General features: G+C 39.2%; 1 protein-coding gene across 6 annotated transcripts in view; it reads right to left on the bottom strand.

The window, feature by feature from the left end:
- Window positions 1-13517: 13517 nt before the first annotated feature.
- The window catches only part of ADHFE1 (alcohol dehydrogenase iron containing 1), a 30545-nt gene continuing 18186 nt past the window's right edge, over window positions 13518-25876 (bottom strand). For all 6 annotated transcript variants that reach the window (XM_017677235.3, XM_017677203.3, XM_017677249.3 and 3 more), the window contains 4 exons: window positions 23992-24070; window positions 23722-23818; window positions 20958-21115; window positions 13518-14360 (listed from right to left, as the gene is read on the bottom strand). In XM_017677235.3, the coding sequence (XP_017532724.2) occupies window positions 14277-14360; window positions 20958-21115; window positions 23722-23818; window positions 23992-24070 (418 nt within the window). In that variant the 3' untranslated portion in view covers window positions 13518-14276. The remainder of the gene's footprint in view (window positions 14361-20957; window positions 21116-23721; window positions 23819-23991; window positions 24071-25876) is intronic.

Here is a 25876-nt window from a genome sequence, read left to right as displayed (position 1 = left end):
ACTGGTCAAATTCTGGATATAATTTAAGGTAAAACTGATTAGGATTGCCAGCCATTAGGCTGTGGTATGTGAGGAGAACAGGAGTTCAGGATGGCACTAGGAAGACTGACAGAGGAGATTTGGTGGGGACGATCATGTTGCAGCTCAAGTTCACAGGAAGCCACTCAGATGAAATTTGCATACAGGAAGTTTGCTGGCCAGTACTCAGGGGAGCAACACCTAGCAGGGAGTGAAGGAAGCAAAATTGTGCAGAAGAGTTTGCTGGGCTGCCATGTAGTCCCAACAAGGAACTCAGCCAACCCCAGAAAGGAACTCTGAAGCTGGGCAGCCTTCAGAGTTACACAAATTGGGGCAAAGTGGTCAGTCACACCTCCTAATTGACCTCCTACTTGACTGGCAGTGGAGGAAGGCCACCTTGGGAAAGAGGTGATCTTGGGCTAGGCAGTTCTCCCCACAGGAGCACAAGCTCTGGGGGGACTCGGCTGTGAGCTGCCAGCCACCACCACTCTTTCTCCTGTTCAGGCCTTCCGATGATATCAGGATTAATGGAGAGGTACTTAGAGCTTCCTCTGGGGAATCCAGCTGAACTTGAAACAATGTGTCCTGGGTGGCATTAAGAGGATTTACTTAGTAGAAATGAAATGGCGATGTCCTTCCCGCAGGCACCTTTCCTTTTGCTTTTCCCCTTCCTATTGTTCTTTAATTTTCCATTTCTTTGACAACACTCTCCAAATTAAAGCACCTAAGACTGAACATACATGAGAAGAAACCACAAAATGGAAGTGATGGTGACAATAGGTAACCCATCACAGTGGAAAATAAAAAGGGAGCCTGGTGTAGGGGGAGGGACATTTAGTCTTCCCAAGGACAGTCGCCTCCCAGCCTTTGGACTGGTCTGTGAGTGAGAAGAGTTCCTGAAAAACCATAGGTGTTGCGGATCGTCTCACTCTGAAATGTGTGTTTTCCTGTTGTATGGTGATGGCCTATTTGCCTTGTTAAATGCCTGAACTGAGTGTGAGCATAGTTTTTTTCTTTATCTTTAAGAAAATATAAAATTAGGCAAAAATGCTTATGCCAAACAATGGGAGCTCCCATTTTCCAGTTATCTTCGAATTTAAAAAAATCTCTTCATTATACTTTCAAACTTACACACAAGCAAAGAACATAATAAAATGAACCCTCAGATTCCTATCACTAAGCTTTAACGATGATCAACTCATGGCCAATCTTTTTTTATCTATACTTCTACCCATTCCCTCAACCCATTTTATTTTGAAACCAGTTCCAGATACCATATATTTCATCTGCAAATATTTGAGCATGCATCTGAGTTTTTTTCTTTTTTCAACTGAGAAAAGGATTTTTGGTTTTCCTTGCTACCTCTGGTTTTTTGGTGAGATCAGAATTATAAATCAGGTCTCTAGGTTCAACATTCATGGTAAATTCTTAGGTATTTAAATGACTAGTGAGTTAATGACATGAGCAACCAGAGTTGCTATTAGCTCTTGATTTATGAAGCTACATATTCAGTGTGTATGACGGATGTCATTAATATCAGGCATGGTGAGCCCATTCATCTGTCTCTGCCCAGTACTCTTCAGTCATGAACTACTCAACAGATGGGGAATTTCATGGCCACAAATGGAATTGTTTATCCTCTCATTGTTCCCGTGTCAGCAATCAAACTAAATCTATTACCCACCAATAAAAAGATCAGCCTGCTGCCAGCTCAGCCATGGAAGGGGCCAAAGCTATGTGGCGGGGATTTAGGGTTTCAGAGGGGATAAAAAAGTAATGAGAAGCCACATAAAAGTTAAAACCCCAGAGAAGAGTTTGAGTCTCTCATTCTAAAGCTGAAGGTTTTAAGGGATTTGAAGGGGAAGGTCTAGTAATTTAATGTTTTCTTTAACATAAAATATACTCTAGAGACCCCTGATTACAAATATTGCATGGCTTTTATTGTGTGTTGATGGCTTTATTAATTCATTTAAAAAAAATCAAAGGCACTCAAATTTGGCTTTGAAGAAGAAGGAAATGTCAGATTCATAATGGAAAAGCTGCTAAGATGTTAATGGTGTTACTACTTGTAGAAAATTTTCCTCTTGTGTGCATAAATAGTTGTCTGTTCTTAATAAAGTTATTCTTCATTGGCTTGGCTAGAGGGATCTCTGTGCATTGATCTGTAAGAGGAGGCTCTTAAGTACTGTGGACCCCCCACAGTACTTAACATGCTGTCTTCTCAACATGCTCAATGGATGGGAACTTTAAAAAGTAGATCCCAGAACATTTTTTGCTTTTTGCCAGGTTGTTTTTATATTAGGATATAACTGACGAGAGATGTTAATTCCACAACTCATTGGTTATAGCTGGGTGTCTGGGATATTCAGGTTTGCATTCATTCATTGAAAAGTTTGAGACTATGGCCAATGAAAAAAATCATACTATCTGAGTAGGGAAAATATCAAACTGCCTGTTTCATTCTCTCCTTTCTATTCTGTTCTGCCAATAGTTATTGGTAACTTACTGCTATATATGCCAGATATTATGCTGGCTGACAAGGATCTAGAGATGATTAAAACAAAGTCTTTTACCTTCTGTTAACAGATTAGAGGGGCAGACAGACAAGAAGAGAAATGATTGTATGCAAAATCAGATGTATTTATAACACCAAGTGGTAAGTTGAGGTGCTCAAAGGATATTATAGGAGCTCAGAGGAGACTTTAAATGGGGGTTCTTGAGTCCCCTAAGGAGAAGGGTGAGGCTGCAGAGAAGGTTCACGTGGAGACAGAATCTGGGCAAGAAGGCAGGAGCAAGATCATGACCGATCTGCCTATCTTCTGTGGGGTGTGTGACCTCTCTTGAAGGTTATAAGAAGTCACTGAAGGATTTTATTTAAAGCGAAGACAGGGTCAGCCAATATGTGTTTTATCAAAACCACACTAGGGGCAGTGTGAAGAATGGATTGCAGGGGTGTTAAGAAATGGAGGCAGGGATGCCATTAAGGTGATTGCAGCAATCCAGGGCAGAGGTGGTGGGCCTGAACCAAGGGGTATGTGTGTGTGTTTGGGGTTAAAGAGGAAGGTGTAATAATAACTCATAAGGTTGTTGAAATGACAGCACTGAAAAATATGTGCTTAGAATAGACCTTGTTGTACAACCCACATTCAACTAGTATTAACTCATATTTCTCTTTTTTGTCTTTGAGAATGAGTTATTTCCAGCGGGCATAGCATAGCACAGAGGAAAAACAGGAAGAGGAGTAAAAGGAGAGACATAATTAGGGAATGGGAAGGGAGAAAGGACGGACATGGGGGGTAGGGGACAGTGTCCTCTCCAATGTCACCAGAAATCTCTGTTCTGCAGGAAATCTAACTTACAGATGAGCTTCTGAAGAGGGGGAGGTGAGCTTGGTGTTGGAGGTCTTGTAGATGGGGTTAGTTTTAGGAACACCGAGGTCAATATTACTCGGACAGCAAAGCCTGCCCTGGACAGTAGTTGTGGCAGAGCCTGCCTCCTCCACGGAATTGTGTGTAAAGGATTTGCTCCTCTTTCTGGATGACTGACTCTAGCCATTTTTTTTCTGTTCTGGTATTCCATGATGCTGTGGTCTCTTTCTTTATATTTGATAGTTTTCAATCATTGTTGCCCAGCACAATTGTACCAGGCCAGCTAGAGGCAGGTAGATGATTGGGTTTAAGGAACTCTTTCTACTCTAAAAAGTTGAAAGCATTTCCTATTAGAGGAAGCTACCTCCTACCTAAGATACAGACAACATTAGATTTGTCTAAGAAACAAGAATGATGGCTTTCTTTCTCCCTCCCTTCCTTCCTTCCATTTAACCACTTAGTCAACAAATATTATTAAGCTGCTCTAATGTTGGTGAGATATCTTACCACATGGGGCTGTGGCTCCTTCAGGAACCAAGCTACACATATGTTGATCTGTTTCCCCTACTGGATTGTGAGCTCCTTTGGTTGGGGGACTGTCTGTCTCTTACTCATCTTTGTATTCCCAGAACCTGGCACAGGAGTTGGCACTGGGTGGTTGTCAAGAGCAGATCTATGTCTACAACCAAACTACTTGCCACCACTTGCTAGCACTGTGACCTTAGCCAATTATACAACTTCTCTAAGGTTTGGTGTTATCATCTGTTAAGTAGGGATAATAATAATAACCATCTCATCAGGCTACTTTGAACATTAAATGTCACAGTGCATGTAAAGCATTTATAGTGCCTGGCACATAAGGGTTCAACCATATTATCAATATTAGGCTTATAATACATGTTACTGAACTAATGCCTTAGGACCTAATCTAACTCTACTAATTTGAAGTTCATCTGGGCAAGTCAATTTACCTCTTGGAGTCTCTATTTTTAAAAAGTTAATCTTAAAAATGGAAATTATATTACCTGCTTGGGTACCTTAACAAGATTATAGTGGAAAAGGAAAAGGTTGTTTTGTCCTTTAATTATTAAGATAACCCAACTCTAATAAATTATCTAAGCATAAATACCAGAGAGTAATAAAAGGTAGCATGTTATAATATTTTTAAAAGATGACACAGATTGTTTAATTTCATAAGAGTATCTACAAAACCCTACAGCTAACATCATAGTTAATATGGAAGATGGAATGCTTTCCCCCTAGGAGTAAGGCGAAGGTAAGGATATCTGTTCTCACTGCTCTTTTTCAACATAGTATTGGAAGTTCTAGCCAGTGAAATAAGGCAAGAAAAGGAAATAAAAGGCATACGTATTGGAAATGAAGAACTAAAACTGTCCCCGTTTGTAGAAGACATAGTTGTCTATGTAGAAAAGCCCAAGGAATCTACAAAAAAACCTTCCCAATATGTGCAAGGTTGTAGGACACAAACATGCAAAAATCCATCATATTTCTATATGTCAACAATGAACATGTCAAAACAGAAATCAAAAACATAATACCATTTATAGATTCTCCAAAGAAAATGGAACATTTAGGTGTAAATGCAATAAAACACATCTAGGAGCTGTGTCCTGAATATGATGAATATTGATGAAAGAGTTCAAAGAAGATCTAAATAAGTGGAGAAACTTATTGTGTTTATGGACTGGGAGAGTCAACATACTAAAGATGTCAATTCTCCCACGTTATTAATAAGCCTAATGAAATTCCTATCAAGTCTCTGCAAGGATTTTTGTTGAGATAGACAAGCTTATTATAAAATTTATATTGAAAAGTACAGGACCTAGAATAGCTACAACAATTTTGAAGAAGGATAAAAATTGTTAAAGCTGATTTTAATCAATATTAAGACCTACTGTATAGTTACAGTAATCAAAGCTGTGGCATTGGTGGAGAGATAGGCAACAGAACTGGATAGAGAATCCAGAAGTAGACCCACACAAATATGCCCAACTGACTTTTGACAAAGGTGAATACAACCCAGTGGAGGAAAGATTGTCTTCAGTAAATGGTGCTGGAGTAAATAGACATGCATAGGAAAAAAACCCCAAACATCTCAACCAAAACTGCAAACTTTATAGAAAAATTAACTCAAAATAGATCATGGACATACATGTAAATCTAAAACTTTAAGAAAAGACTTAGGATAAAATCTTAGAGATTTGTGGCTAATTCAGAATTCTCAGAATTGACACCAAAAGCATTGTGTATGAAAGGAAAAAGTGAAAAACTGGACCTTATCAAATTAAAAACTTTTGCTCTGTGAGAAACTATCCTGTAAGAGGATAAAAAGAAAAGCAATGACTTGACAAACATAAATGCAAATCACTTATTTGACAAAGGACTTGTATCTAGAATATACAAAGAATTTTCAAAACTCAAGAATTTAAAAAAATTATAAAAAAAAAAGAATCCAATGAGAAAACAGGCAAAAGATATGAACAGACATTTCACCAAAGAGGATATACAGATGGGAAATCAGTGCATGAGATGTTCAACTTCATTAGTCATTAGAGAAATGCAAATTGAAACTGCAATGAGAACTCACTACACATCTACCAGAATGGCTAAAATAAAAAACAGTTGTAATGCCCAATGCTGGTGAGGATGTGGAGAAACTCACATGTTTCTGGTGGTAATGTAAAATGGTGCAGACCCCCAAGACAGTTTAAGTAACTAAACAAGTGCTTCCATACGGCACTTTTAGTCACTTAACTGAGAAATGAAAACTTATGTTCACACAGTAACCTGTACATAGTGGTTCATGGCAGCTTTTTTATAATAGCCCCAAACTGGAATCAACCAAAACATCCTTCAATGAATGGCTTAACAAACTATGGCACATCCACAGCATGGAATATGAGTCAATAATTAAAAAAACAGCTAGTAGTACATACAGCAGTCTGGATGAATCTCCTGAGAATTATGTTGAGTGCAAACAAAACCCATCTCTAAAGGTTTCATACTTAAAATGTACAAAACTATAGAAATGGGGAATAGGTTAACAGTTGACAGGGATAGGGGAGGGAAAGAAGTGGCTATGGCTGTAGAAGGCCAACACAGGCTATGGCAGTACAAGGGATCCCTGTGGTGGAACTGCTCTGTATCCGGACGATGGTGGGGGTCACATGAATCAGTCAGTTATTTGTGATAAAATTTCACAGAACTAAGTACACACTCACACAAATGAGAGCATATAAAACTGGTGAAGTTACATAAGGCAGATGGATGGTATCAGTGTTGATTTCCTAATTGTGATATCATAGTATAGTTGTTACCACTGGGGAAACTGGGTGAAGGCATCTGGGATCTCTCAGTGTTATTCTTCCAACTGGATGTAAAGCTATTGTTTCTAAATAAAAATTTTTAAAAAGATACAGAGAAAGAAGAAAGAAATATGAGCTAATTTACATATTTTTTTTGTTTTGCATAGTTGTTCCCAGTCACTACTTACTAACTTCTTCTCCAAGTGACTGATCAACAACACAAATCTGTGTCTGGCACCCCAACTCACTGCTGGTAGTTTTTGAGCACCTTTCTGGATACATTCCAAGTTCCAACAAAACACCAAGCTTGGCCCATGTTTACCTCACTAGCCTCAACTTGCCACCTCTTGACCTGTATGTGACACTCCAGCAGTACTGAACTGTTGAAAACTCTTTGCACGCACCACATTTTTATTCTGTGCTATTGTTCCTGCTGTTCATTTCACTGTTTTCCCAACTTCCTACCTCCCATCAACTCCAATTTTCCTTCAAGTTTCAACCAGGAGTTACCTCCTTCATGAAGCCTTTCTGGCTTGGTTTATTATCACTATACTTGCTATCTTGTTGTAAAATTATAACCTGAACTCCTCTTAACTTGGAGCCAGTCTTGGTTTGGTGTTGCATTTAGCAAAAGTCTGACATGCAGAAATAGGTTTAAAACAATTTGTATCATTATCACCGTCTCCTAAGAAACTCCAAAGGGGGTTCTGTTCATAATGCAGACCAAACTTTAAAACCACACCAAAGCTCCCTTCCCTTACTTTTTTCCCATGTCCTGCTCATCAGCTGCCCCTCCTCTCTCCCTCTTACGTCACCTCCCCCAAGATGCCCTACACTCAGCTTGCTGCCTCCAGTCTTTTCTTCTGTCTTGCTTTCTAATGTGCTTCTTTCTTCTCTGCCTGTGGCTCCTATGGCGGCCCTCTCCAGTGTAAATCCTTGGGAACGTCCCTTCATTTGCTGCCAAACCCCATGTTGATCGGGTCGCCATGACACAACACCGCAGACTGGGGGCTTAAACAGCAGGAATCAATTTTCTTACAGTTCTGGGGGCTGAAGACTGAGATCAAGGTGCCGGCAGGTCTGGTTTCTCCTGAGACCTCTGCCCTTGGCCGGCCTTCTTGCTGTGTCCTCACACAGTCTTTCCTCTGCGTGTGTACACCTCTGGTGTTTCGTTTGTGTCCACATTTCCTCTTCTTATGACACCAGTCAGATTGGATTAGCGTCCACTTGTATGACCTCATTTAACCTTATACCTCTTTCAGGCCCTATCTCCACATATGGTCATATGCTGAGGTTCTGGGGTTGGGGCTTCAACACAGGAATTTTGGGAAAACATGATTCAGCAGATGCTGCCTGGGGGGCGAGACCTGGTGGGAAACGGGCAGGGCAGCGTCCAGGCTGTGGGCTCCCAGTCTGCTGGAGAGGTGTATCCTGTGGTCAGTATCCAGGTACTGTCCTGACGCTTGTCATGGGCTCCTGCTCCTGCTCCAGTCGGGTACGACTGATTCTGGCTGAAATCTCCTAAGCCAGCTGAGTTTGAAATGTGAGAAAATTGCAATCCTCTGGTTCAGTGGTTCACAGTGCGGTCCTTGGAGCAGTAGCCCCTGAGAATGAAATGCAAATTCTTGCTCCCCACCCAGGCCTGTTGAATTTATTAAACCTAGTAAACTGATGTTTAACCAAGCCCTCCAGCAGCTTCTGATGCATGCTGAAGGTTGAGGCCACTGCTCTGTTTCTGTCACCACTGATGTTGAGAAGCTTCCAAACAGGCCCAAATGCAATTTAATTTTCTTAAACCAAATTTTCCCAACAACAGATCCCTGGGTTCCAGGTTGACAGGATCTGAATTTCTTGGGGTGGAAGGCCTGGAGGCCTGTAACTAGCATCCCAGGTAATTGGTGTCCTGAGGGACCTTTGGAAGCCCTTGTGCCCAACTGACATCACTATAGTGATCTGATAGCTGCTGGATGAAAGGCTTCCTGCCAGCTTAGCATGAGGACAGGGAAGAGAACACTTACCAGGGAGGACTGTGGGCCGGGCACTGTTCTAGACGTTTCCCATACATTGCTTCCTATGGTTATTTATAACTGCCCTATAAGTTAAGTTTGTGCTCTGAGAGTATAAGTGAATTACCCAAGGCTACTCAGTTAGCAGGAGGCAGGGATTTGCCCCTGAGGCGGCTCTGTTACCTCTCATAGCTTTCCGTGTGGCCACCCGCATGGCCAGCTTGACTTCTTTCTGACATGTCAAAGGCTTGCAGAAACTTTATTCTTCCTTCTCTTTTTTCTTCTCTTAATGACATGTAGTCCTCTATTCTACAAATATTTGCAGGCTCCCTGCTATATTCAAGGTACTGTGTTGTACTTAAGTGGATACAGTGTTTAAATGTGATTAAAAAAATTCTCAGAGAACAGAAGGCATTTGCGAGGCAGTGAACTTGGTGGCTGGGAATGTAGGGTCAGGACAACCTTGGGCCTGTGTGCTGGCCTTGCCACTTACTCACTGTGTGCATTTGGACAGTTTTTTTGTTTCTACTCTTCACCTGAGTCTTAAGTTTCCTCATTTGTACAGAAAGAATAAGAGTAATGCCTCTGATCCTTGATATCCTTGATAAAGGGCCTGGCTTAATTTAAGGGTGCAATAAATTACTCAATAAATAAACTATCATTATTGTCTTTGGTTTATTGTTGCCAGCTATGATAGGTGCCCCAGTAAGCAAGCCAGTGCATTCTGCAAGAGTTGATATTAGTGTTTATAAAGTGTCAATAGTTTGATTAAAAAATACTACTGAATGTCATGTTCCTGTAATCATCCCTCAGCCCTCATCACCCTGCTTTCAGAACCCCAATTGTCTTCCTTTCCCCAGATCTTTGTTTCCTTTCTTCCTTTGGGAAATTACTTTGTCAAGGTACTGAGCTATGGTTAAATGAAATGTTAAAAATCAAAGAAACACAATAACATAGGTGAATATGGTAACCACATTGTTTTTTCATGTGAAACCTTCATAAGAGTGTATATCAATGATACCTTAATAACATTTTTTTAAAAATCAAAGAAAATTATCCTGTCCTTACTCAAGTGGTCACACCAGCCTGTTGGTACTATTTGGATATCTTTTCATTTATATGTTGCCTTACAAGCCTTCTTTTCTCACATGCAGTGCTTGGTATAAAGTTCATATCGGTCTCTAGTAAATGCTTCCAAAGCCGTCATGGGACCAGTGTGCACCACTGCAAATCTTGGAGAGGTTTCTGATGAAAGGAGCAAGTTAGAGCCTCGGGGACCTGGGCAGGCATGGCTGTTTGGTGTCATTCATCGCCCTCCCGACGTGGCCATCTGGTCACTCACAGGCCCGAATGATTGTGGAATGCCCTTATAGAGAAGAACATTTATATTTATGTGTTACTCTTCCTTGTTGTTTTTTTTTTTCTTGGCCAGCAAAATTGAGGACCCTGAATATAGTAACACAGGTCCATAGGCTTGGGGGCCCATTGAGGGTTCTTAGAAGGGAAAAAAATGTAAGTGGTGACAAAGAAAAGTAGATTTGGTGATCTGTAGTTTTACTTAAGAGGCAGTCATATAACATCAAAGTAAGTTTATTTGAAAATTTTAATCTGTTCATGTGCATTATTATATGTTGACATAAAAGAAAAAAAAACTGTTGATTTTTGAAAGTCTGCACAAATAGTCTAGGCCTGTCATTCCACATGAACTCTGTTTCATTTCTTTTTGCTTTGCACTACTATTTATTTTGAAGAGAAGTAAGACTGAAGAAGGGAAGTGACACTTAAAATAGTAGTGAGAAATATATAATTGATAATATGAATCAAGAGCCATAAAAACATTCATCTTGTAACATAAAAATTCAATTTGGGGATTAATTAACTGAAGAAATTAATTGAGAATATTAAAAAGCCCACACACTATATTCATTGCTATAGTATCAGTGGGAGTAAAAATTTGAAAGCAATCTGATACCCTAAAATAAGAATAAATTATTAAATTCCTACTCAGTAAACTGTTTCTTTTTAAATAATGGTGGTAACACAGAAAATACTGAAAATGTCAAGCATTAATGGAAAAGAGCTGAAGATTATACCAACCAAATGAAAAAAATGGAAAGGAAATATATCAGATAATAACAGCTGTGTTTGGGTAATGGTATGATGGTAAATTTTTTTTATTTTCCATCAATCATGATTATTTTAATCAGTTTCCAAATTTATAAACTGGAAAGCCAATTAGAAGCACCCAAATTAAAAAGTCAATATTTAAAGCCAGAAAGAATGAAATGGGATTACTTTAAAGTTAGCTGTCCTGCGCACGTCCTTCATGAGGGATTGCATATGGGACAAAATCGTGAACAGTTGTTGCAGTTTAGTGGGGAGGTATGCATTTACTCTGAGAGTTGGAGGGGAGGTGGTTGGAAACAGTGGAATAAAAGCACAAGAAGCTGAACCCTCCCACCCCCAGCTGCTAGTAATTCAACCTAGGGCTTCAAGAACCAATTTCTGCCCATTCAAAGTGTGGCTCTCCCTGGAGACCATCCTCCGCAGGCCATTGTGATGGTGATGGCTGGGATGTGGCCTGGCCTCCTCCACAGCTCCCTGAGGATCAGGCGTTTAATGGAGGAGCCTGGGCAGCTGTCCCCACTGGGGGTTGCGGGTCATCAGAGAAAAGGCAGCCTGTGCAATGTTGACCTGGAGGTGAACAGTCCCCCTTCTCATATCCACTCCCCTGAGGCAACAGACCCTCATTAGGGTACAGTTTCTAATCCAAACAACCATTAATCTTTCTTAGGGTTAAAAGGCCAGAAAAGCAAATTTTGCTCTATTTTGATACTGTACTTGGCTGTATTTTACAAGAGCAGACCTACTTCACTGACCACTAGAAAACACCCCACAGCTATGTCCATGTCTACGCAGACAATGTCAAGCTCAGTACAGTCCTCCCTGTGCACGGAGAAGGGACAGGAGTGCAGAATGAGTCAGCTATTTATTGTGGCACTTGCCAAAAATCACAGAAACATAACCTCCTTGAAACAAATCAATATTTTGTATCAGGAGATAAATTTGGGATGTACATGTATTTTAAGTGAAAATGCCACCATATATGATGGTTTTATGAAAATAATATTTGACAAACTTTTGAAAACCACTTCTTTTGCCTCAACAAATGAATTAATCTGTAGAAATGGAGTTATGACTCCTAAGAACTTTTTGATCTTTTAAAAGAAATCAATAGAAAAAAAGAGTTTGACTTAGAAAAATGCACAATTCTTTTCTCAGAAACATCAAAATGTTTGGTTTATAGAAATGGGTCTAATCTCTTATCTCATACTTTTTAAATAGCTGGGAAGAAACATACCTTTTAAATATTCTCAAATTGTAAGGGTCAAAATGATGGACATTAAGATAAAAAACATGAAAGATTACTGAATCTGTTTCTTCATGCTTGACCTTTAAATCCTTCCTCTACAGAGTCATCATCAGTATGAATACCACACATTCTTCCTGGTGAGTCACATTTAGGCATCTGGCTACTGGTGGTAAAGGCACTGAACATTTAAGAGTCTGAATGCATTCTTATATCTCAAATTATTTTACATTAAATGTCCCAAACTCAAAATCCCACACTGAGAATTAGGTAATACATAAAATCTAGTTATAGCATTTTCAAGCTGGATGAGGACTTGGTTGAATAACCTAAGACTCAGACAGACCAAGGAACTGGAGCAGAACCCAGGGCTTTTACCTGATGGTGTTCTAATGATGCCACACGACCTCGTAGAATATTTACATGAATTCTAGGACTTTTTTGGGTGTGTGTGTGGGAGAGACACAGATATGCTTTTGCTATGCCAAATGCATTTTGTGATTTTCATTAGGGCCCTTGGTATAAAGAATCTGAATGTTCTGTAAGAATTAAAACTATAACTTACTGATGCCATTTCTAAGAAAAAAAATATATATACATATATAGCTATCTATAATATATATAATAATGGACACATGACCCATTTTTAACAGTAGCTATCTTTTGGGTGGTGCAATATGAACAAATATTTCCTTTTGTGTTTGTCTTTGCACTACCAGTTTTTGGTACTGAACATATTTTGTTTGTAATTGGAGAAAACTCCCAATAAAATTATTTAAATGTTATTAAAAAGATCTCAAGGAAAGAAAGAATTTATGTAGAGAAAATGGGCCTGGGCAGGCTGAATGACCAAGGAAGGCCCTTCTCATCCATTTGTTAAAAAATCCTGATGTAATTATATATGGTACTCATTTGATTAAACCTTTAATTCAATTTAAAACAGGAATAAATCCATAAGTACCCTGAGATCTAGACTCCTGAAGCTTGAGTAGCAAACTTAGTGGTAGCTATAGTGAGGAAAATGAGCCATAGAAGCTTCTGCAGGATGGGATAATGGGACAGATGATCATGCTGCTTACATTGTACCTGTTAGGCTGAAGTCTGTAAACTACAACAATGCTTGCTTTTTGAGTAAATTTATTCTGAGTGCCAAAGATGTTTTTCCAAAGAGGAAATTACCAGGTAGGATGTTAGTGTTTTTCTCAACAGGACAATTTGTTCACCAGAGAATCAGTCTCTAATATTTTACCCTTTCGGATTTGTTTTTACCTTAAACTATTATTAGTTCCTAGTATTTTTATAAAATGAGATGAGTCTGACCTAAAACAGTAAAGTGAATATTTTTCTTTCTTTTCTCTCTCCCTTCTAAAATTAGAAAGTGTATATTGTTAGAAAACAATATAGATGTTTATGAAATAAAAAGAGAAACTATGAACATTTTCTTTTAATTCTGTATACCCTAAACTCCATATCTCCAGTGGTAACTATTTCCAGTGGTAACTTTTAATATTTTGATGTAAAAATATTCTCTTCTATATAGACGTATGTATATATGTAATTGAAAAAGTAAAAATCAGACCATATTAATATATAATTATTTGGCAAGATACTTTTTACCAATTTTGCAGTATCATAGACATATATCCAGTATATTTATCTCATTCTTACTGATGGCACAATAGCATTCCATTATTTAATATAGTATGATTTATCTATATGCTATTAATAAATATTTAGATTCTTTCACATTTTTTATAATTAGAAAACAGTGCTGCCAGAAATATCCTTGACATATTTCTTGTGCTAGTATTTCTGTAGGATAAGTTTCTAGATTGGACATAGAATATATACATTTACCTTTTTGATACATACTGAATTTTTACCCATTTGATAAATGGATTTACCCATTTGATAAATGGAGCAGTGGCAGTCTGTGAGGTTTGGGGCAGGAACACGGACTCCTGAGGTCTGGCCCAATGTTGCACATGGTGGAGATTTGTCCAGCCTATTTTATGGAAATAGCTTTACTTTGAGCATTAAGGAATCTTCTGCAGGATAAATTTATATCACATTCAAACTGCAAACAGGCAAATTACATGTGGAGATGAAAAGACAAAGCTCTGGCTAGATTAACTTCTGTTTTCAGAACTATGGTGGCCAATGGTAATTCTTTCAGTGAAAATGAAAATTAATACAGTTTCATTGAAGCTTCAAACAGAGCAGACAGATCCTCTTCTGACTGAGGGCGTGGTGCAAGCTTGGTGACCCTTTCCTGAAACAGTAAACAAAGGGTGTTATGCAGGACTTCGGAAAGACAGTCTGTAAAAGCTACTAGGTTATGTAATTAACTGGATCATAGGAAACAACGACTTGATAATAGTTATACCTCTAAAAGTCAAATTTCTTGTTTGCTTTGCGGTAGCTGACCTCCAACTCAGAAGTGTATCAGGAGACACCTTTTTCCCGCCAAACGTTCAAAAGCCATTGTCCTTGTCGTATGCCCTTGCAAAAGCCTTCTGCCCACATGTAAAGAACCAACCAACCTTGGGAAAAATACCTTCTATGGTGAGTGACCAAACCATGCTGGTCATCAGCCTCTGCCAGGTTCTCTGTGTGTGGGGAGCACTGTCCCAGGAACGGCATGTGCTGCCAGGGAAAATCAAACCTGGCCACTCTTGACTTCAAAGACTGTATATTTTGTAACTTGGACTTAAGGTACATTCATTAGGGGATTAACTTTCTGGCTACGGGCAAAAAGTGACTCCTTTTTAAATATTAACTAAGGTTTAATCTCTACCTTCCCAAACAAATTCAGTGGTCTGCTTAATTTCTCCAATGATTATTACATTGAGTTAGCAAAGAGACACAGCACGTGCTATTGCTAGTTATACTTCCATCAGTGGCTCCTTGATCCCTCCCTCTGGGACAAGGGATCAAAAGATATTATAATGACTACCCTGTGTCCAAATGTCTGGGCCTAAACGAAATTAAGACGTGCCAGTTTTTTGGTTTCTTTTTAATGGGTGTTTCTGTTTCACTGTGATAAGCTTGTTTGGGAGTATACCTGGTGGAAGAGGCAGCTCCGTGAGCGCAGGGCTGTTTTCATTCTCTGATCAACACCTGCCACAGGGCTTGACACACAGTACACAGGTTCTTGTTGAATTAGTGAATACGGTGGTGGTGGTGGGATGTTGGCATCTCAAAATTCACATGCGCGAGACGGAACTCTGACTCTCCCTCCCTCCCCATTTTTCCTCATCTCAGAAATGACACCCAGTCACACAGGTGAAAACATAGGAGTCATCCTTGATTCCTCTTACTTCCTTACAAGTTCAATCCAGCAGCAAGTCTGTCAATCTACCTCCAAATAAATCCCAAATCCGACCACTCCTCCCCTCCTGTTCTTCCACAACCCAAGTCTAGGTCACGTTCACACTTCTCTCTGTCCTACCTGAAAGGTCTCTCTTCAAGGTCTAGTTTTCACTTTTGCTCCACTCTTGCCCCCTAGAGGTCATTTTCCCCACAGCAGCCAGAGCGAGTTTTTTCCCAGTATCAATCTACTCATGACATTTCCAGGCTTCAGGCTCTCCCACGACTTCCCACTGAACATAGAACAAGACCATGGCCTCTGGCGCCACCCTCATCTGACGGCTACTCACAATAGCTCGGCTCTTCTCCCATTAGTTCATGGCACTTTCCCCAACTGTACCTTTTCAGTAGCTTGAAAATAGTCATCTTCCCCCTGTCTCAGGGTGAAAGGTCTTTCCCCTCTGCCAGGAACGCTTCTCCCAGATCTTAATGTGGCTGCCTCCATCTGCAGTCAGAGGGCTTCTCTGACCACCCTTGCTGAAGTTCCCTTCGCACTGGTCTCTGTGAAATCATTCTTCATCTCATTACCTAGGTTTCCCTTCATACTACTAATCATTATTTGAAATGATTTCATTTGTATCTTACTTACAGATTTGATAGATGTCTGTTGTCTGTTTCCTCTCACTAGAATGTAAGTTCCACAAGGGAGGGAAGAGACTTAATTGTCTCCCTCACTATATCCCATACAATGTATGGCATATAGTAGGACCTCAACAAGTCTTTTTCAGGTAAAAGGAAGAATGAAAAGATAGAAGGATGTATACAAAAATTAACTTAAAATGGGCCTAAATATAAAGACCTGAATGTAAGAGCTAAAATTTTAAAACTCTTAGAAGACAATGGGAAAATCTTCATGATATTGGCTTTGGCAATGATTTCTTGTATATGACACCAAAAGCACAAAGCATAAAAGAAAAAAATAGATGATTGGACTACATCAAAATTAGAAACATTTATGGGTCAAAGGAGACTATCAAGAGAGTGAAACAACACTTTATAGAATGGGAAAAATATTTGCATATCATATATCTGATAAGGGATTAATATTCAGAATAGATAAATAATTACTACAACTCAACAAAAAAAAAACCCTAAACAACACAACTCAAAAATTGCCAAAGGACTTAAATAGCTATTTTTCAAATAAGATATACATGCAGCTAATAAGCACATGAAAAGATGCTCAATATTATCAGTCATTGGCAAAATGCAAATCAAAACCACAATGAGTTACCACAATTACCAGGAAAATAAGTGTTGGTAAAGATGTGGAGAAATTGGAGCCCTCATGCATGTTGGTGGGAATGTAAAATGGTGCAGCCTCTATGGAAAAGTCTGACGGTTCCTCAACAAGTTAAATATTGAATTACTTGTACTCCAACAGTTGTATTTCTAGGTATATACTTAAATGAATTGAAAGCAGGGATGAAAACAGGTATTTGTACACCAATGTTCATAGCAGCATTATTCACAAAAGCCAAAAGGTGGAAACAACCCAAGTGTCTATCTGCAGAAGAATGGATAAGTAAAATGTGGTATATCTCTACAATGGAATATTATTTGGCCACAAAAAGGAATGAAATTCTGACATACTGAAGATACTATGCTTAGTAAAGACATTATGCAGACATAAAAGGACAAAAGTTGTATGACTCCACTTAATGAGGTACCTAGAATAGGCAAGTTCATAGAGACAGAGAGTAGGAGATAGGGTACAAGGGAATGGAGGAAGGAGAGAATGGGGAGTTAGTGTTTACAATTGAGCAATGGAGCAGAACTTCTATTTGGGGTGAGTGAAAGTTCTAGAAATGGATAGTACATTGTAAATGTACTTAGTGACACAGAACTGTATACTTAAAAATGGTTAAAATAATGAATTTTATGTCAGGTATATTTTACCACAATTAAAAATTTAATTGGAAAAAGGAAGAATGGATGGACAGATGGCAGAAGGATGGGGGACAATGTCAATGAGTATGGGTGAAGCCAAGGTGGCATTTAGACACTAAAGAATTTTGAAAATTCATAGCAAGGTAGACTTGTTCATGGTGACCTATGTATATGTTTTGTGGCCCAAAAAACTGAAGTTCAGCATTTTGCTATTGCCAGAGATTACTGCCACATTATTCTGTTTATAACAGGAGAGCGTCTTGTATGATGAGCTCAAAGGCCCTTGAAGCAATCCTGTTCATTTCTGGTGAAGTGGTTCATGACTCTCAGAAGCACCTCAGGCCAAGCTGATCTGGGGTTCCGTTTCACATTTATCACCCCCAACAATTGCTTAAATGGGGGCAAGGACATATAGTTTGTGACATTTCCCCACACACCTCATGTATGCCATATAAAAGCTAAACTCAGAATTAAGTCGTGTTCAGTAGTGGGCTATTATTTATAGACATGCAAGACCGAAGGAGAACCGATTAATGTGTGCACTGAACTAAATCCAGACTACTACTTTTAGCACATTCATAAAATAACAACATTTCAGCTGGCCTTTCTGCCAGGGAGTGGAAGTCCTCATTTTGGTAGACAACTCTCCTTAGTAATGAAATGTTTTGATTTGAAATGTAAATGTTTCTTTCCAGAGGTTTCAGAAATCCTGCCTGGAAGATTAATTTATTCTTGCCGGCTCCCGTTTCAGCCTGGCTATGGCGGTTGGAAGCCTCTGCACACAGGGCTGCTATTTGCTGCCACCAGTATGGGCTGTGGTGTTTGGGCAAGAATACTGGCCTGGTTGTTCCAGAGAAAACCGATCCCTTGTTGCTGAACATAAAAGAAGCTTTATCAAATGTCGACTACACGAAACCATTCTGTCAATGTTCTTTGCAGGAGCCAGGATATCCCTCTCACTGCCTTAAAGCCTGTAGATACTAGTAAGTGGAGATTAGTCTGCCATATGTATAAAATTCTGAAGTTGCCATAGCATTCCTATAAAATGTTCACTCCTGCCAAAAAAAACAAAGAACCCCACAGTAGTTCTTCATCTGCAAACAGACAAGCCTATTTCTAAGATTCCTTCTGAAGTCCTGTGAATCAGTCTCTTTCTCTACCTCTCTTATAATCTCTCCCAGCAACTCCCCCCATACCTATCTATCATCTAATATTGACTCCAGCATGTAACTAGTGCTGATTAATTGAAATTAACTATGTTTTTCCCATTCATGAAAACACATTCAAGGTAAAAAAAAAAGGCAGCATACGTGTTGGCGTGGCTTTATGAATACAACTTGAGGAAGTCCTGACTTCCTACTTTATAGACACAGCTTATATTCAGAAGAGTCAATATACCTTGCATCTTTGGTGAAACTGAGAAATTAGTTTTTGTCTAATTAAAGTTTTGCTCTCTGTGATTTTCCAGTATGACGTGTGCAAAGAGGCATTTGGAATGATCCTTAATTAATTTGCTATTTTAGAGGATGCTCTCAAATGTTAGACTGGGACTGTTACTGTCTGGGATAGCTTGTGAAAGTGAAAGTCTGAGTACAGTAGAAGTAAAACAGAAGCACTTGCCAGTATGTACTGGGGGCTTGAAGATACACTGCCACCAGCAATTATACAGCTGAGAACATCATACAATTTCATCTGAAAATCATGGATGCCAGTCTTGCAAGTTGACAAAGACATATTCCTGAACACTTTTCTGGGTGAAACAAGCAGAATGTTTCAGAGGACCTCTTACAGAATGGACACTTTCACTGGGACCATGCTGTAAGAGCCAGAGGCTAAACTGTGGTGGACTACTTGGTCTCTGGGTCCCTGGACAGGCTTTCACGACTCCTTATCATTGGTTGAGTTCTATAAAGTCTAAGGAAACTTAGACTTTCAGCCACCATTCAGCCATTAAACTCACCTAGACAGAATACTGGAGAGGCCTCAGGTATGTGTTCATTTAACATGTTTACTAGCCCCTTTGAGGTGCAATAGAGGATGGATGAGGAAAACAATCAGGTTCCAGCATTCATGGAGCTTATAGCCTAGTAGGCTTGGATAAAATAAATGTGATGGTTGTATTTTTTTGGCTGTTTTAGTCCCTTGGATTTGTGGATTAGAAATGATGGTTTATGAGTTAGTCTAGGGTCTCTACTGTATTTTGAGGCTTGTTTTTTTCACATTCATTTACATTTTCAGATGAAACTGAGTCAACTAGACCTGAGTCTAAATCAGGGAAGCTGGTGGCCCATAGGCCATGTTTAGTTTGCACATTGGGAAATCAGGGAATTCAATACAAACATCCAGGTTGCTGAGTTTTCTTAAAAATTAGGAGTTCTACTAACGCTGGGACCTGACTTTCTGCTTAGAAATAATAAATTGTGGTTGAAAAGGGGTTTATAGAATGAGCTGGATCATGTGCTCTTCAGTTTGCCAAAATCCCTACCACTCCCTGTTGTTTTAAATTTCTTTGTTCATTGCTATTACCTGCTGGGCTCCTGAGGACTTACTTGTAAGTCGGTGAACCCAATCCATGCAAACATTATCTTATGTGAGCAATAAGGTCTTCAAAATTCTAAGCACTTGCTAAGAGGAGAAGAAGCTAGTGTGAGGCCCTTGCTTCACTGGAGTGGGGTGAGGGGAAAGCTCCATTGCTTGTGGTGAGCAGGGTGCTATGCAAGTGGCTATTCCTGCTGTTTACTCTGTCCTAATATCAGGGGTAGATCCATGAATGCTTCAACTTTGGGCAGAAGTGTCTTCTCCTCATAGCCTCATAGTGCTTAAGTGATCCATAACTTTCCTTTTTGGACAGGAGGACAAAGTGAGTGCTCTGGGTATGTGTGTGTGGGGTGGTCTATTTTGCAGTGAATTTCAGGGAACAGGGTGTTGGATTATTATGATATGATGCTATAGCACCAGGGTATCTAAATGGAAGAGAGGTCAAATGGGGACTAATCTCTCTTTATGAGAACCTTGGGAGGGGAAACTCTACATCTAGTATGACTCTACCAAGTGAAGGATGGCAGTGCAGTTTAAGTTCTTTAGGGACATTTAAATAAATGAAACAAGACTCAAAGAGACACAGATATGTATCCATATGTATATGTATATGTATAAAATATAAAGTCTTCTGAATATATTAAAAAGTGATTTTGTAATAGTCTTAATTTAAAGGCCATGTTTAGTCTTCACAAAGTAGTAGGACTTTGTAACTCTTTATAGTGGAAAATAATATTAGTGGCCTTTCTGGAATACCTTCACATAGTTTTACAGGGGACTCTTAAAAAGGCAGAAATGGAGAAAAGGGAAATAATTCTGCCATACCTCAAGATAAATTGGTTGTTTTGCCTTGAATTTTTATAAAGGATCCTTTCAGCTACATTGTAAAAGTTTCACACAGCCACAGTTTTATGGAAGAATATAAAGGTGAGGGAGTCTTTGTATTCACACCCCATGGGTATGGGGCACCTGAGAGCAGCTGGAGGGCCCCTGGGCTTTCATCTGCCCAGTGGACCTTGGCTATCCCGCAACTTTGTGCTACTTAGGGCAGACGACGCTCGGCGTCTCTTACCTGGGGCAGCGTTCCTCTCACTAACGCGGGGATGTCAGCCTTGGAGTAACCAACGGCAGCTAGACCATCATCAACATCCAGATCGAATAAAAATTTCCGGAGCGTGTCTGCCAAAACAGGCCCAGCATCTGGGATCCTGGCACTGTGGGTATCGGCTCCTGGAAGACACACAGCACTGACTGGAGAGGGAGAGGAGGGTGGCCCTGGGCATAATCCAGTCACAGGGTAGCTGACTATACAGCCTGCTGCTGGCTTCCTAACACTGAGGGCAAGGGCACAGCTGTGCCTCCACCTGGAGGCCGTCTAGCAGTCACCCTGCAGAGGACAGACGGGCCAGGCTGCCTGTGGACTCTCAAGAGCCTCTGCAGAGAAGTCAGCTGGGCCGGCTAACCTGGCTCTCACATTCCCAGTGAGTTGCGCACACCTTGTGCGGTGAGAAGAGAAACAGAGCCAAGAAAAGGGGCACAAGGAGACAAGAAAGAGGGCTAGTATTTGATGAGGAGGATGGAGCCTTTGTAGGAGAAAACACAGCTTTTGTAATGGTCAAGGCTCGGAGTTTGCTGACTTCTAGAGTTGTATGCGTTCAATGTCTTTTCTCACAGTAATGTTTTAGGAAAACACAAACCCTCTATAAACACCTTGTAAGACAAGGATATATATATATATATATAAAGAAATTCCAACATTAACTTCCAAAAAGAAGGAAAACGATAAAAATGGATTATATGTGGCTGGGAAAAGACATATATAGCTACAAAACTTATTTTGGACTCTGTTATCAAAGGCAGGGCAAGATCCTCTAAATAAATATTACAGAACCAGTCAGGCAGAACTAAGAACATGAAGACTCTCAGAAAATAGCATTTAACAGATAGATAATGATGATAATTGGTGAAGGAGAAAGGTTGCCAAGGGTTGGAGATTTGTGAGGGCAGAATTTGGACATAATCAATAATTAATATACAGAATCTTAGAGACATCAATATGGAAGAGCCAGCAGGTTCTGCCCTCAGGCAAGGTAGCTCTGAGAGTTTCCAGAGGAAGGGAACTGATCCCAAACCCTCAGCACTCCTGCCCCCAGCCTATTCTAGTTGAACTAATCCACTGCCAGGAAGTGAAGCACTCTAAAAATGTAATATAGCATTATTTATTATCCAAAATGCCTCATGCTATTGTCCAAGTGCACTTTCTCTGTATTGTTCAAAAGGAGATTAGAATGTATTCTTCACCTACTGAATAATACTGAAGCACATGATTAAATCAGTTTTAATCTTTCTCTTTTATGACAGTGAGAACTATTTAAGCAATCCAAGAAAAGATATAAATAGAACCAGATACAGGGCTAGTTGGATGAGCAGATGGAGGAAGGTAAACCTTGCCTGACAAGACCAGTCTATATGGCAGTAAAATATGGATTAGGTACAGAAGAGAACATGATACAAGGTTATGAGGTTTTTATGTTCCGGGGATTGCTGCTATAAAACACACCATCAAAACCTCTGGGTTTTTCTATGAACTGTTTAGAAAAAAAAGAGAGGGAAGAGAGGGTAGGAAAGAGAATACATTGGTATAAAGCTATGTGAATCTAAGATTACATAGGGAACCAAAATATTTAATGGCTAAGTATGGAATAATATTAAACAAAATTTCCTATGCAAGAAGGAAGAATCGATGGGTTCTTCCAGCCTGAGTTTTGCTTAACAGGAATTGCATTCTCAGTAATTTAGTTGATTGCCTGGAATGTTAGCTTTAAGTTCTTGAAGATTTTCCCATTTACCATACATCCAGCTTCCTATTTACACTGTTTGCCTACTCTGAATCCAAACAAACAGATGAGCAACATCCTCTCATTTCCCACTCTGAAATGGAAAGGGACGCCAGATCTTTGGTAAAGTCGCCTCCATATTGCCCGTAGCACATGCTGGAAATCAAGCCCCCTGCATCTCTTCCCTGCCCTGGGCTTCTTTCATTAACATTCCAGCACAGCTCCTGGAACTCTGCGAGCGCACAGACATCAGAGAGTGAGAGGGGCAGAGGTGAAGCAGCACACGCAGAAGGATGTCTGTGGTCATTTCTACCTTCCTGGAAATAATCTTTCCAACGGCTGGAGCTAGAAGAGCATAATGAACTTTTCTTCTCAGCCTTTCCCTTCCTACCCTAAATGCAAGTAAGGGAATAGATGTTTTGAAAGTGAATCAAATATTCAAGTCTACTTACAAGAGTTCTTGTCTTAGAAAAATACCAAAATTTGACTTAGCACTAAAGCTATCCTAAGTAGAACTTTTATTTCTTGAAAGATTCTAAAGGCACCATGGGCATCTTGTTATAAACATTATTTATTTTACAGAGCAGCAAACAAATTCTTCTTATAAAATGTCTAGTTTTTTAGATTCTCTATAATTGGGAATTTACTGTTACTTCCTGTTTTAGACTTTTTTATTAGCTATTAAACACAGCAAAAGCCATTTATAACATAACAGTATGTGAAGAGTTTTACTTTCTTTGAGGATGAGAACAGTAGAAATAATATTACTACAAACTCAACATAGTGATATTTGGTTCCATTTCATTGTTAATTGATTATTAGAAGCAAAATCACAGAAATTTAGTCTAGATAGGACTTTTTGAGCAGGTCACTGACATTTATTATTAAACTCTCTCAAAGCAACATTTATGGGTATCGCCCTTTATGGTTTATCTTCAGAAGCAACCCTAGGAAATCTCCATGAATGTGGACCAGAGCTTTATGAGTAATGGTTTATACCCAGTATTTCTGCTGTCTCCAGGTGCCGCTCAGGAGACGTCTGTGCCGTGAAAGTGAACACTGCTGGGGAGGTGAGCACCACAGAAAGGCCGTGAGGCTGGAGAGAAAAGAAATGCAGTGACTGGTGGGGCAAAGCTGGTCTTTAGCTTGCATATTCTAGATATTAAATTGCTCTACCCTGTACTCCAAGCAATCCAGAATTGACAAATACACTTAGAACAGTTGCAAGGAATATAAGGTTTAATTAAAGAATATGTGATGATTATTTACCACCAGTGGGTGATCCACATTATAATCCTTTGCTTTGTATGTCTTCACTAAGCCTGAAATTGGGTAAGACATCCCATGGCTAGAAGAGAAAGAAAGTTCATATGTTGACATGCAGGTGTGAGAAATTCAACAACACAAAGATACTCTTATGGCAGATCGTCCATCACAGTCTCTTGACAGTATCATAACCTCACAAAGTTACATGTCCTGTTTACTTCGATACAAGAATGTATTTTATGCACCCGACATTTGGGTTACTATTAATGAAAACCTGAAATGTTCAAATTCAAATGCTCATAGAATTGTATGCTGTTAAAAAATGTCGACACAGAATTTGCTCCTTATGATCTTGGAGAAATTGAGGATTCACTTTGAAGTTTCTTCAATAAGCTCCAGGGTATGTGCTTTCTCTTTTGCTCTGCACTGCCTTGGCGGTGTGCTTCTGTACAGGCTGACAATGTCGGTGGGAGTTTTACAAGCTAAGATATGCTATGCTAGACATGCAAGCTTGACCTGCCAGTGATCTATCCTGTCAAAGATTGGTACATCTTTTTCAATGTTACATACTGATGGAGCTGGATCATAAATGATTACTCTAGCCTGAAAGGCTACCAAGAAAGGGTACCATGATTTTTGTTCCTGGGTTTTTTTTTTTGTTTTTTTTTTTGTTTTGTCTTAACGGAAAAATTCTTGATATCCTTTTGAATTCTTAGTGAACAAACAGGACAGTATTATAATTTTCTAGGTGACCCAGAAGATGTACATTGTGCGAAGTTAATGTATTTACAATTAATTTGTTGAAAATGAAATGCATGGTCTGTAACTCTTTTAATGTGGGTTCTTAGATAACTTTGTGCTTATTCACCAAAATATTTACATTTCATAGAAAGATGAATTACTCTGGTGGACTATATGATTATCCACAAGGAAGATGGGAAGCTATCAGTTCTCTGAATTATGGGGCATTTAGAAATGTGCTTTATCTTTCTCAGACTCCATAGTATTTGGGAAATTATTACTTAGTGTCCTTTCATGATGTGAAAGGGTTCATGTAGATTTCAAAAGTACTTTTCTAACAATATCCAATATTTTAGTTTGATTTCTTTAACAATTGCATCTGTTCTTTATAAAAAAGTAAAAATGATCTGTAATCTCATTTCCTCAAGATAACCATTATGGATTATTTCCTTCTTGTCTTTTTATGTATATCTTTAATTTACGATAATATTGCCCATACAGTTTTAAACATTACTTTTGGTACTTAATATTCCATGTGAACATTTTTCCATACCATTTTCTAGTCTTCTAAAACATTTTTAATAGCTTTATTTTATTCTTTGAATACTACACTTTAGTAACCATTCCCAAACTATTGAAAATTTAGGCTGGCTCCATCCAAAATTTTCAATTATAAACAACACTTAGGTGAATAACCTTATAACTAATTTCTTTGATCATATCATGATTATTCCTTTAGGCTACATTCCTAGAAGTAAAATTAGTGGGCCAAAGGGTATAAGCATACATTTTTCAAGCTTTGGGTAAATTCTGCTCACTTGCTTTTTGGAAAGGTGGTGCTGGTCTGTGCTCTCCTCAGCAGCAGAGTTGCAGGGTGACCATTTCAGTGCACTGCCCCTGCAAAGCCTCTTCTTAATTCCCAGTGCTCAATGATATTCAATTTTAAGGCTATGTGTCAATGAAGTTATGATCAAACACATTAATTCTGGACTACTGACAAAGACTTTGATCTCTTTCTCTTCATGAGACATTTGGAAAAAAAATTTGGAAAAATTTGAAGTTTTACAAATTCATGACATGTGGTAAAGCTGTGGAGAAATCAGAACCCTTATCCACTGCTGGTGGGAATGGAAAATGGCACGGCTGC

Source organism: Manis javanica, chromosome 2, assembly GCF_040802235.1.
Source record: "Manis javanica isolate MJ-LG chromosome 2, MJ_LKY, whole genome shotgun sequence".
NCBI classification, from domain to species: Eukaryota; Metazoa; Chordata; class Mammalia; order Pholidota; family Manidae; genus Manis; species Manis javanica.
The sequence above is the reverse complement of the archived record's forward strand: the minus strand, read 5'-3'. Positions and strand labels throughout refer to the sequence as shown.